Source organism: Dysidea avara, chromosome 3 (genome assembly GCF_963678975.1).
Source record: "Dysidea avara chromosome 3, odDysAvar1.4, whole genome shotgun sequence".
Taxonomy (NCBI): Eukaryota; Metazoa; Porifera; class Demospongiae; order Dictyoceratida; family Dysideidae; genus Dysidea; species Dysidea avara.
The window spans coordinates 29,937,304-29,949,781 of NC_089274.1; the positions used below are offsets into that span (position 1 = coordinate 29,937,304).

Genomic DNA, 12,478 nt, shown 5'->3' on the forward strand with positions numbered 1-12,478 from the left:
ATGTCAGCGGAGTGTTCGCTGCACAAATCTTTGACAGGCTACATGCACAAGGTAGCTAGCTAGCTATACTGTAATCTTGAAAACTGACATCCTCACTGAATTATTTCATTAATCAGATCTTTTTCCTTTTTTTTTTTTTTTTGCCATCCATGCCCTCACCAATCTGTGCCGGGCAGACTGAGAAGCAAATTCTGCGACAATGGAATGGTTGCCATCACTGAAGCAGCAATACTGCGTTGTACATCAATGGAAATCTTCTGGAGTGTAGCTCTTTTTCTTTCGCCCCCACACAAAATTAAAAAAACTGTCAAGCAGTGCAATCACAGTTTGAAGGCGCTGGCGCTTAAGATTTTTGTACGGAGACAACAAGAACGGCACTCCAGAGAGTAACGATCTTCCATGCTAGTTCATTCCCTTCGCTTGAATTAGTTTTAAGTGAGTGTACGTGACGTCCCTCTTGCGTAAGTTTATATCATATAATTATCATGTAGTCTCGTGTACTGAGCCCATGCACCCACATACAAAAGAAAGTCGGCCTGGCCTATGCGAGATTATACCAGATACGATTATGTGTGTGTCTACACTATTATATTATTATTCTATTTTATTATTGTGCAGCAATCAAATACATAGATTTTAGAGAAAACTATCACGTGATTTATACTTTATTCCTAGCCATTTTAATGCTACAATTACATAAGTCACTACATAAGGGGAATACAATAATTAAGGATAGAGGGGATTGTCTAGTCTGGCGCGACCGCCCCTTCGCAAACAGGAAGGGTCTGGGGACTCTAGCATTGTGTACTTGTGCGAACTTACCAAAAACTGGTACGTCCAATCAAACCGCTTGCCTGCTCATTTAGTGACGTGGATATCTGTTTTGGCTAACTTGATAAGTGACGAACTATGGCTTCTGTTTTACTTGCCTTGAGTCTTGTCCAGTTAGAATGACTGATTGTGAAGGAATAGGATGGCATATTTAAAAAGTACAAATAGTGTGTTACGTAGTCTTGTAAGTTAGAAGCGGGGAATTCTTTTTAGCGTTCCACTGGATATGAATATCGCAATGACAAATGATAGTGGTGCAGTCTAATTACGGAAAACCACGTCTCTCCCACTAATTACATTCCATTCGCACACAAGTACACTATGCTAGAGTCCTGTTTGCGAAGGGGCAGCCATGCCAGACTAGGGATTGTCATCATCATTACTGTCCTGAAGAGCCCAATATCTTAAGATAATTTTAGCACAGTGCAACAAAATGTTGCTGGAGTAAGTTCTTTCTTGCCAGCTTGGGGGAACACCACTTCTAGGAGTGGTGCAGTCAGCAATAACTTTTAAAATTTTCAAGGCAAATGGGTCCACACTCCAAAGCATTCCACTACTAATGGAACGAAATCAGAACCAATCTTCTCCACAGCTGCCAAATGCTTCTTGTCCTTGGCCACCTCTCCCGCTGTAGCAGATACCCCAGCACATGAAGCAGAGGAGGAAATAAAAGCAGGCTGAATAGTGCTGCATACGGAGATATCAAAGTAAGCAGAACGTCCATGTTGAAAGTCAGGATGAAAAATATCATCAGGCCGCAGGCCATCATCATACGAACCCCCTGCTCTGTTCCTTAAGAACACCAGGATGGTCCTGAGAAAGGGCATTTATAAATGATGTATTAAAATTAGTTGTGACAATCAGCCTTACATGATTCTTTATCACAAACTAGTACCACAAAATGGTTTTTAGTTCTTTCTGGTAATGTGTAGTCATGTATCTAGGCGCTCCATCAACTGTTCGCTGCCTGGTCGAGTTTTATTCCCGTGCCCACTCCTCACCTACAGCTAAATGTAAGGAGTGCACACGTAAAAATTAGTTTTCTATCCCCCCTCTGTGTTTCAGTACTTTTTATCGCTTGGATCCCTACTTCATCTTTAAATTAATAATTTTTAATATACTAATTCTTTGGATTTTTGTTATAGCATTCAGCTATACACGTGAAGCTGTTCTATTACGGTGACTGCTGTATTAGAGTATCTTGAGTCAACCTTCACCTACTAGGGGCGTGTCACTATTTTCATATGTTAGCATTATGAATACAGCTAGGCTAATAATAGTGGGGGGTGTCATCATGATCGAGTAAATTGTTAAGAGGTGTGGTTTTGGGGAATAGGCGTGGTATTGAACCTATTGTGAAATTATCTACTGAGCATAAGCGTTTAAAATAAGTTTGCGACATCTAAATATACTGTTCAAGGAAAGTATTGATAGAGAAAATCATTGCCTCAATATGGTTTCATTGCATCAGTGTGGTTTCATTGCATTGAGAAGGACGAAGATCAGTTTGATAGAAGATAATAGGAAAGATGGCACACACTCATTGGAACCTTATCCCACTGGTGAGTTTGTTATTTTGATGTAAAATGGTGGCTGTGTACTGATTTGTTTAGCCTCCAGCCTTGCGACTGTGGCAGGCAGGCACAGGCAGGCAGATGAAAGTTGAGTTTCAGTATGTTTTTGAAATTCTATATCCAGCTGCCTGTAAGTGTTTTCTTGTTGTTTTTTTAATGTTGTATTTGATGTTAGATCGACCAATATTATTCCGTAAAGGTGATTTTTATCTTATAAGATGTTTCTAGGGTGACTTTTAAAGGTGGCATTGTAGGCGGCACATGTCATTTTTGGGGCGATCCCCACCCAATGTTGTATTTGATGTTAGACCAACCAATATTTTTCCGTAAAGGGTGATTTTTATCTTATAAGATGTTTCTAACTTTTAAAGGCAGCAGTTTAGGTGGCACATGTCATTTTTGGGGGGATCCCTACTTAAACTGTACTACCATACTGTTTGATAATGTCGTGAAGTACACCTTAGCTATGTTTATGACCTACTGAGTGTATAGCACTTCAATATTCCATGGCGTTATATCATGATATCCTTGTGATGAAATTGTGTACATACAGTTATATCACAGATTAAGTACTTTTCACTAGCTAAATGTCTACAAATTTAATAACTGCAAGTTCTGTAAGCAAACTACATTATTGTACCTGGCTCATGTGGTATGTAGGATTCAGAACCTTCTAAAAAACTGGATCATCTTGAAATGTTGCTGGTGCATTATTGCAGTTTGCCAGCCATGTTATCTGGCTGCCTGCTAGGCAACACAAGTTGAATATCTGGATCACATACCCATGATACAGTTCTATCAATGCATTCACTTTATTATGTAATGATAGCATTAAAAATTTGATTAACGTAAATATCATTGTATATACAGGATTGGGCATTTCCTTTGCTTTGTGAAACAATCATACTTCTTTTCATTGAAATGCTAAACCTTGTCAGGTGGTTCCTCCATTATCTGGCCATCAATTATCTGAATGCTCTGTTATCCAAGTTGTGAAAGTGATTGTTCTATTAGAGTACATGTATTTTGCCTAAAGTGTATGTTCTATTAGAGTATTTTAGCTGAGCTTTGTATACAGAGGTATGGGCTTGAACTTTCCCATTATCTGAACACACCCAATAAGTTTGGATATACATGGTGTATATAATGGAAAAATACATTCTTACCATTTATTACAAGCTCACCTGAAACCAAAGTCAAAGCAGTTCTCAAACTGTCACCAAGCACTGTTGTGCCTCTAAAATAATTATTGTCTTGCTGATGTTGAAGACATTCATAGCCTTTTAAAGAGCTTTTAAAACTTTACTATCATCTGCAAATAACAAAAATCAACAGTGAGACACTATTGAAAGGTGATTATTTGCATACAGCAGGTAACAAAGAGAATCTGCTCCCCCCATCCACCTAGTGTCCCTCCCCCTGCCAGCTCCTGGATCCGCCTCTGTTAGCTGTTCTATTAGTGTATATTTTTTGGTACACATGATTAGTTTATTATGACTCTAAAACAAGAGTTCATAATAAATATATCTTTTATTATGAACTCTTAATGTTAAAAGGAAGTAGGGATTCAATCAATAAAAGGTGGTGAAATTAGAGATATGGATGATGTATATAGCTCAGTTGGAAAAGCCCAAATATTTAACTGCTGACATGCAATTGTAGAGATTTTCTTACTTAGCCATGTAGTAATACCATCGTTAATACATGTATTCTTATTTTACTACTTTTTATCACTTGGATCTGTAATGCCTTCTTAAATTAATAATTAAATGTACTAGTGATAGCCCAATTTTACATCATAAATTGTTTATAACTCAGTAATTGTTTATCACATGGGCGTAGGAACAGGGGGGGCCACAGGGGCCAGGGCCCCCCTAGTCTGTGGCCATGGATAGATATAACAGGCCAGGGCCCCTCCAGTTTGCAGCAGGAATCATTTTTACAGTAATGCACCATGTGACACATAATAATTATAGATCATTGGCCTACTTGGATGCTGATAAGCTATGTTCCTTCCTCACCGAGTGAAATGTTGGTCCTAGTTTATTTGAAATAATATTAGAGGCGCTTAAAATGCTGTGATAATAAGCTACACCTCACGTGTGATTCGTGTTAGAAAATAATTAAAGATTATCTGTGCAGCTGCAGAGAGTTAACTTATATCTCGGTCTCACTGTCAGAAAACTTTGTCATAATTAATCCGTAGTCGTGGTAGACCTATTTCAATGAGTCCAGTTGTTAGTGAAGGAGCTTCTAGCGAGGCTTCTAGTGGCTCCCAAGCGGTTCTAGCAGAGGTATTATTGTTCTAGCCCTGGCTCTATCCCTAATAACGAACCTGTGATGGAGGAAGCTGAATCAGAGCAGTCCCACTTCCCCCTGCACTTTCCAGACAACTACGGATCTGCGAAATGTAGCTAATAGCTACTCAGGGGGAAGATGTTAATTCATTAATTCATCCATATAAGTAATTTATAACTAGCTATCCTATCTATGTGTATTTCTGGGGGTAGATTTAACAACATGAAATTAGTTCAAGTAACAGCCCCTTAAAAGCCTTATTAATTGTGTTTTGTGATGTCATCATTCTATCACATCATTAACGTGGTATACAAGGTTGCTATAAGATTACTTATCTAGCATAACTGTGATTATGATTATTGGCTAAAATTGCCTCCAGATTCAACCTCATAGCTCCTATTTTTCAAAATTTTCCTGCAGGGGCATGCTCCCAGACCCCCCTAGAAGGAGAGCATGCAAAGTTCACACACTGTGCATGTACCCACAAGTAGCTACACTCTCCTCCACCACTGCCTTAGTTACCAGTAGTGGCCCCCTTATAGTTTTTTGCTTTGCTACGCCCCTGTATCAGGTATGCATCAAAATTGGTAAAGTTTCAAGGGATTCAAATAACCACCTTCCTTGGCCACAGATTTAGTTTATTGCTTGTTTCTCGCCACTAAAATACATGTTAGCAGGTAGTTATTTTACAGTGGAACCTTAGTTATCCAAACCCATTGGTACCAGGGGTGGTCCACAAGTCTGAAAAGTCCATATCTCTGAAACTGTGTTTAAAAAGCATAAAGAACATTTTTTTTAATTTCAGTATTATCAACTACCCTAATAGAACAGTCACTACTCTAATGGAGCAGTCATTTCCGTAGTTTGGTTAACTGAGAATCCGGATAACTGAGGTTCTACTGTAATTAATTATTTTATTTGAAGATGTGTTATATAATTGGCTCTTTAAAAACACAAAATAGATGCACTTGGTTAGTCTTGCATGGTAGGACTGTACTATTACTTTTATGTATGAATGAGGGAATACACACTGGTGAAATCAATCTAGTCACATGGTCTGTCAGGATACCTATATGAGTCATACTATATATAGGTAAATTATTTCATCTGATCTCTATAGCCTCTATATATGCAAAAGGAATGCATTCACAATAATTCTTGGTCTGAAATAGTACACTTAAGTTCCCATAGCCAGACTGGCCATAGCAAGCACCTCAAGTAACCACTGTAATGATGTAACGTATCTCAAAACATTGTGTTGCATGCATGGTAATAATGATTATGCAAAGCAGATTATTTTGTATGCTTGTTAGGTTGTTTATCTGCTGTAAATCACAATGAACAACATCATATCTGCCTATCAGTCAGACACTGATGATGAAGAAGGTATATCATCAAGCACTAAAGCAACGCCTTCACATCAGTCGAAGCAAGGTGCTATTTCTGGGTATGTATCTAAACGAAAGAGAAAACATTTAGCTGACAATCATGAATGTACCAGTGAAGTGAAAGCAGCTAAGTCTGATGCATTATCATTTTACTGTTGTGATGAATCTAGCGTTGAATCATATTCAGATACATACCAGGTGCCAAAGAAGAAGTTGATTAGTTTTAAGGAACATACAACAGCTGTAACCTCTCTTGATTGGCACTTACATGACCACAGGCTTTTGTTGTCTTCTTCAATGGATCATAGTGTGCGTGTGTGGGACCCTTACATGCAGGAGTGCTGTGTAGCCAACTACAAACCTTTGAATGCAGCATTGCAAGTTTCAAAGTGGGTCAATGGTCATACTGTAGTATGTGGTGGGTACAGTAACCATGCAGTACACGTTGACATAAACACACTGCAAAACATTTCAACAATAAAACAAGATTCATTTGTTACTGCACTAAAGGTACATCCAACAGACAGAAATAATGTAATTATTGGTACTTACAAGAGTCAGGTTCATTCCTGGGATCTAAGAAGTGATAGAGCTGTGAATACTTACAAAGGAGCTGATGGTCAGATACTAGACTTGGAGTTTTTAGTAAACAATTCGCGGAAATGGTTGCCAGTGCTGATGTTGTTAAAAAGAATTCTAGTAGTGAGACAGTCGTAGTATGGGACTATAGGTCTGCTGTGGTTAGATCAAACCAGGTTTATCAAGAACCATATACTTGTCCTAGCTTGTGCGCACACCCTTACGAGCATGTGTTTGTAGCACAAAGTAATGCTAATTATGTGGTTATATTTTCTGCAAGGAGGCCATATAAATTGAACAAGTTTAAGAGATATGAAGGTCATAAAGTGATGGGATATCGCATATCAATGGACATTAGTCCATGTGGTGGTTTATTATGTAGTGGTGATGCCAATGGACAGTTGTACTGCTATGATTATAAGAGTTCCAAGATATTGACTAAACTGCAAGCATACAATGGTAGTGCATGTATTGACTGTAAATTTAATCATGGACTATCCTCTATTGCTACTTGTAGTTGGGATGGTCAAGTGACTGTATGGTAGAATATGTGAATGTATACCATATATTATGTGTGTTATAGGCATGATAGCACGCATGTAAATAAACTGTTGTTTTATATGCTAATTGTATTTATATATTTGTTGGTGATATTGTAGCTGCAAATATTTGTTGTAGCTAGTGTTGTCGCATGACTATGTCATTCAATGAAGTAAACGTCAGTGTGTTTCAAATAACAAAGGGTTTGTGTGGAGATATTCTTTACACCTTTGTTCCATAGTGTTACAGTATAGTGCATGTGTCAAAAGATTAGATTCTGCTGTCTACATAGTTCATGTAGTTCATGATATTGATATTGCACATGAAAAACAACTATGTAAAGCCATACACAATTACAAGTTTCTGTATGATTCAAGCTGGCCTGTGATTACAACTGACTATCAAGTATTTCAATGCATTTTCATGTACACCTAGCTGGTGCAACTACTACGGCAAATTGGTAAATTATGTAAAGTGTGGTGGAGTGACACTAACTGCCTCAATATAACATTGTGTTATTGTAACTTCAGAGTATCCTCACACATCAATTAGTACTGAATATAGGTGACTCATTTTTCAGTCTGTTTCTGATTAATTGCTTATGATCAAACAACTTTTATGCCCTTCAGTACAGACTTGCATGCTTCCATAGTGTGTGTGTGTGCATGTTCTGTGTGTCTGTCTGACATAATTATAAGTGTGTGTATGCTCTAGTGTATGCATGCACAGTGCACGTACACACACACACACACACACACACACACACACACACACACACACACACACACACACACACACACACACACACACACACACACACACACACACACACACACACACACAGTCTTCATTCAGGAGTATGCAACAGTGAGATGAGTCAAACCAACAACCTGCTATATGGACAGAAATTTTTGAGAGACAAACATTTGTGAATTTAACAAGTGATGACAGCTAGATAGTGACAGTGTCACAAAAATACAATCTTAATCACCACTGGTTGTTTTTGGAATTTCATGAAAATAATTTATACGTATGGATCTGCTTTCGTATACTATACATGAACATTGTCTCAAGGCATGCAGGGGAGGGGGGTATCGTTTTTCACAGTAATAACCATCTTGCAAATTTGGTGTTATTACATAGCACTGAGAATTTCAACAATTTATTAGTGAACCCATTGTACAGGAGTCAGCAGTAGGTATGATGAAATGCTCTGAATAATGAAAAGGTACATTGTTTGATAAATTATATTTAATGTTCAGGTAAACCTCACAATTAACACATGCAAGAATAGAGCAAATTCTAATTTTGGTGCTGCAGACATTACGCAAATATAAAATTAGCTGTTACATATATATACTGCAATTCATTGATATAATTAGTGTACAGTATCTGTTTGAGGTGGTTTTCATTTTAGGTCTTCACTATCTATTAACTCATATGGGGTTCCACTGAACCACAAGTTTCCTTGTTCTAGTTCAGCAAAAACATGTGGTTTACACAAGTAGCCATTAACCTCACATTTATTTTGATAAATGAATGGAGCATAACCATAAACATTAACATGACAATATGATGGTATGATAAGAGTATAACTTTAGCAATAAATAACTACTAAGTTTATACAAAACCAGAAGCACAGAAACTAATTAACACAAACATGTAGGTGATTTGATAACCACAACATTGCAGAAAGAGTAGCTACACACAACATCCTCAAAGGGCTTTTTAAATCTCATACGACATTTTCAATTGACCTTTTGAATCTCATAAACGGAGTTGGACTTGTCTCTCATGTCTCAGAAGAATTATGTAATTGAACCGTAAGAAATTAAAGTTGTCATTGATCTTTAATCAACAAGCGCATGCAATAATAAGATTAGGTAGTCGGTATGGTTATGAATGAATTAACTAAAGGTAATAAAGGTTTGACATAAGAGAAGCGAGCATAAAATTGGTCAGTGGATAATATTGGTGAAGTTATATGTACTTATAAGTCAATTTGTATGCAACTATCGAAATGTATCTATAGCCTAAAAAGGAAATGACAATATATGACCATAAGGATATCACTTCACTCAAAAATTGAAATTAACTATATATATATTCTTCATTTTCTACTTATATGCAGTATACTATAGTGAAAATTACAGCTCAGGTAGCTATGTGATGTGAATCATACAACCAAGTACTTCTCATGGCTCACCAGTGGAATTCTGTTGAACCATTATCAGATGCTCTTGTACACTTCATTACGTAACAACTTTTTATTTGCTGGTTTTCATGCATAAGAATTTCTCCACAATGTAGTTTCTAAGTCACAATTTTGTTTGTTAGTTTATGCTGTAGTAGAAGATCTCCAGCTTAATTGCTATGTAGCTATATGAATGAAAAATATATGTTACCGTTATTTTCAACCTTGGTCTCCCAACAATCATGTCATTGTGCAAAATAAATTCAGCATGTAGTATCATAGATAACACAGATAGCCAAAAGTCTTTTTGAAACCATAACTTCAGAGTGGGGAAATGGAATAGCTACAGTTAGTTCAGAAAACAAGCTTTTTTTTGAAATATGTTCACCTAGTGAATTCATTATAATCCACATATACACAACATGATTATGGCTTCTGTATGGTTCTGGAATGTTGGAAATAAGTATTGCACATGGATCAGATACGCTTATGAATTCAACGTGATAATAAGTACGTACAAAAGGCCAAAAGTTAATAAAGAATTTATATTCTAGACTTTATGATCATGCAGTCTTTAACTTGGAGCACCATCCATGCAAAAGACAAAATCTTAATTTTGTGCACACCAAGTTCATTCTCCTTCATAATATTCTTGTTATACAGACCAAAATGTTAAGCCCCTGAAATGTCACAATCATTTTTCAAAACAGCTTTGATAATTATAATGAACCAGAACAAGTCCGCAATGTAGGAAAATTTGAGCAAAATTTATGACAAGTATATATAGCCATAATAATGTTGCTGACATTAAATATGAGTATAATTGTTACAGAACAAAATCACTGGATAGGGAATAAACAAATAGTTACATGCATGCATGTTCACTTTTTGACATTATAATAGATATTGCATAAACGGGTAATATAAGTTGCTACTGTGTATGCCAGTTCTGATGCATTATAGATGATAAGTGTACTGCACAATCAGTCCCATAAAGCCTTTCAAAGAAATAATTACGCATGTGCTATGTACACAGGTGCATAACAAATAAAACTATAAATTAAGCCATGAAAACATAATTAACTCACCTGTCCGCATAAACTTATGCACTAAATTTATTGTACACACATAACATTATAGCCATATACATTGGAAATTATCACAAGTATAAATTCTTTTATTATTATATCAACCCATGTATGGCCAGACAGAGTGATAAGGTTGGCATTCAGTCAGTAAAAGAGCATCGAACAAGACTATGGGCAAAAATTATGATGATATAGCTATATATACACGTATATGTACATAATATGTTGTAGTTTATATTGTTGGGACTCTCTTCCATATAAACTATTCGAAGTCGAAAACATGCATGTACTACTTTCATAACAATTTGTATGCATGAGTATACCGGTACGGATAATATGTAGTTATGTTGTGCTTGTATATAGTAGCTAGCTATATGTGCATGTGTCTCAGTTTTTAACTGGAATGGAAGAACAGTCTTGGTTGAATTCCAGAGTTGAACAAAAATCTTTTTGATGGGGAAGTTTATAAATTAATCAGTTTCGGCAGCTTCACAATAGATGGCAGCTATAGCCACAACTTGTTCATAACTGAGTGATACTATGAAATAGCTAGCTACGTACAATGGTTGCAGGAGGTGACCTGTACGAGCCTGTTTTCACTACACACTTTTAATACCAACTGAAATGTGACATTTAGCCAGCTACAAGCTTTAGTTTGGACATTGGTACTGATTGATTCAGTATTTATTTATTTTTTTAGCCAGCTACAAGCTAAACCACAATCCAACACGTTAGATAGGAGAATAAAACACAAACTATAAAATTTGTAAACTTCCCCCTTTCCTTCTTGGCACACACAATGACGAACCGTCTTCCCGGAAAACTAAATGCGTGGCCGGAACTAATTAACACTGAAAACATGCCAAGATGAAAGATCCAGTTCGCTATAAAATGTGCGGCCGATCCACATCAAGTTACTAGCAACTGACCTATATCAGCTGACTCCGATACTGCATGCAGAATGATTACCTTTCAGGCTTTTCTGCTTTATGCTTTGGGCATGAGCTGTGTACTATCATCACTTCCGACATTGAACACAACTGACAAAGAAAGTCCGTTCACAATACCGATTGAAGTTCTAAACCAGCTAACAGACATAACGGAAGATTCAAATGGTCTACTTCCACTTTGGAAAAGTGCTAACTACCTTGCAAAAGATCGTATCTTGATCTCGGAAGTAAGTATATACCGTACACACGTGTAATATTGCATGTGCGCATGCGCATGTATCTGATCCTATTGTGCATTAATTTCCTCGGCATTTTACAGTATCAACAACTGGAACGCAAGACCTGCAGGGGACTTGTGTTCAACGAAGTATCCACTGAAACAAGAAAATGTGAAAACATCACTAGTTTGACCCACATTGAACTTGCTAGCTATTACAATGAATTAGTCATACAATTCAAAGTTTCTGAAAGCTTCTTGCTCAACCACATTGAGAGAGAGATTCAAGAAGAATACAGGACTATAGCTGAAGAGAAAATACGGCAAAATATTCGCTTACTTGACGAAGAAATTCTACCACTTCTTGCGCTTGTGGTGAGTAAACTAGCTAACAAAATGTGATTCGTGCGGTGACTATTCTTTTTATGTGTAGCTAAATACTACCACCAATAATGTGAATTGCTCTGATACAGAAGAGATTGTCAACAACATGATGTCACTATACAATGATTGTGCTGCAGTGCAAACAGCAAACATATACCTTGCTCAAACTACCTTAGATCTTTATGGTATACTCACTAATATCCTGAATTTTAGCAATACTAGTGATGTTGATGGAACTGAAGATGGTGATGGAATGGAAGGTGAACTGGACTTTACTATTTATAGTGATGAACAGTGGTGCATTTTACAATAAGTGCATGCTCTGTGTGTTTTGTATACAGCCGTTGTAATTGCATAACTATGTGGTAATTAATATTTGAGTGCTTGATTAAATAGTGTACTAGACATTTTATATAAAAATGTGGAAAACATCAG

The 12,478-nt window shown here is 36.8% G+C and overlaps 1 protein-coding gene and 1 pseudogene across 1 annotated transcript; both read left to right on the forward strand.

The window, feature by feature from the left end:
* Nucleotides 1-502: 502 nt before the first annotated feature.
* Nucleotides 503-7,392, forward strand: LOC136250646 (WD repeat-containing protein 25-like; annotated as a pseudogene).
* A 4,039-nt stretch (nucleotides 7,393-11,431) lies between these two features.
* On the forward strand, nucleotides 11,432-12,443 carry LOC136251898 (uncharacterized). The gene is made up of 3 exons (XM_066044295.1): nucleotides 11,432-11,669; nucleotides 11,762-12,034; nucleotides 12,093-12,443. The coding sequence occupies exons 1-3, from the start codon at nucleotides 11,454-11,456 to the stop codon at nucleotides 12,354-12,356; spliced, it is 753 nt and encodes a 250-aa protein (XP_065900367.1). The 5' UTR covers nucleotides 11,432-11,453; the 3' UTR covers nucleotides 12,357-12,443.
* Nucleotides 12,444-12,478: the final 35 nt, after the last annotated feature.

Bases quoted from the DNA above. Each gene is read 5' to 3' on its own strand.
- LOC136251898 (XM_066044295.1), top strand. From the start codon at position 11,454: ATGATTACCTTTCAGGCTTTTCTGCTTTATGCTTTGGGCATGAGCTGT. The intron at 11,670-11,761 runs GTAAGTATATAC...GGCATTTTACAG, and splicing joins ATCGTATCTTGATCTCGGAA to TATCAACAACTGGAACGCAA. The intron at 12,035-12,092 runs GTGAGTAAACTA...TTTTATGTGTAG, and splicing joins TACCACTTCTTGCGCTTGTG to CTAAATACTACCACCAATAA.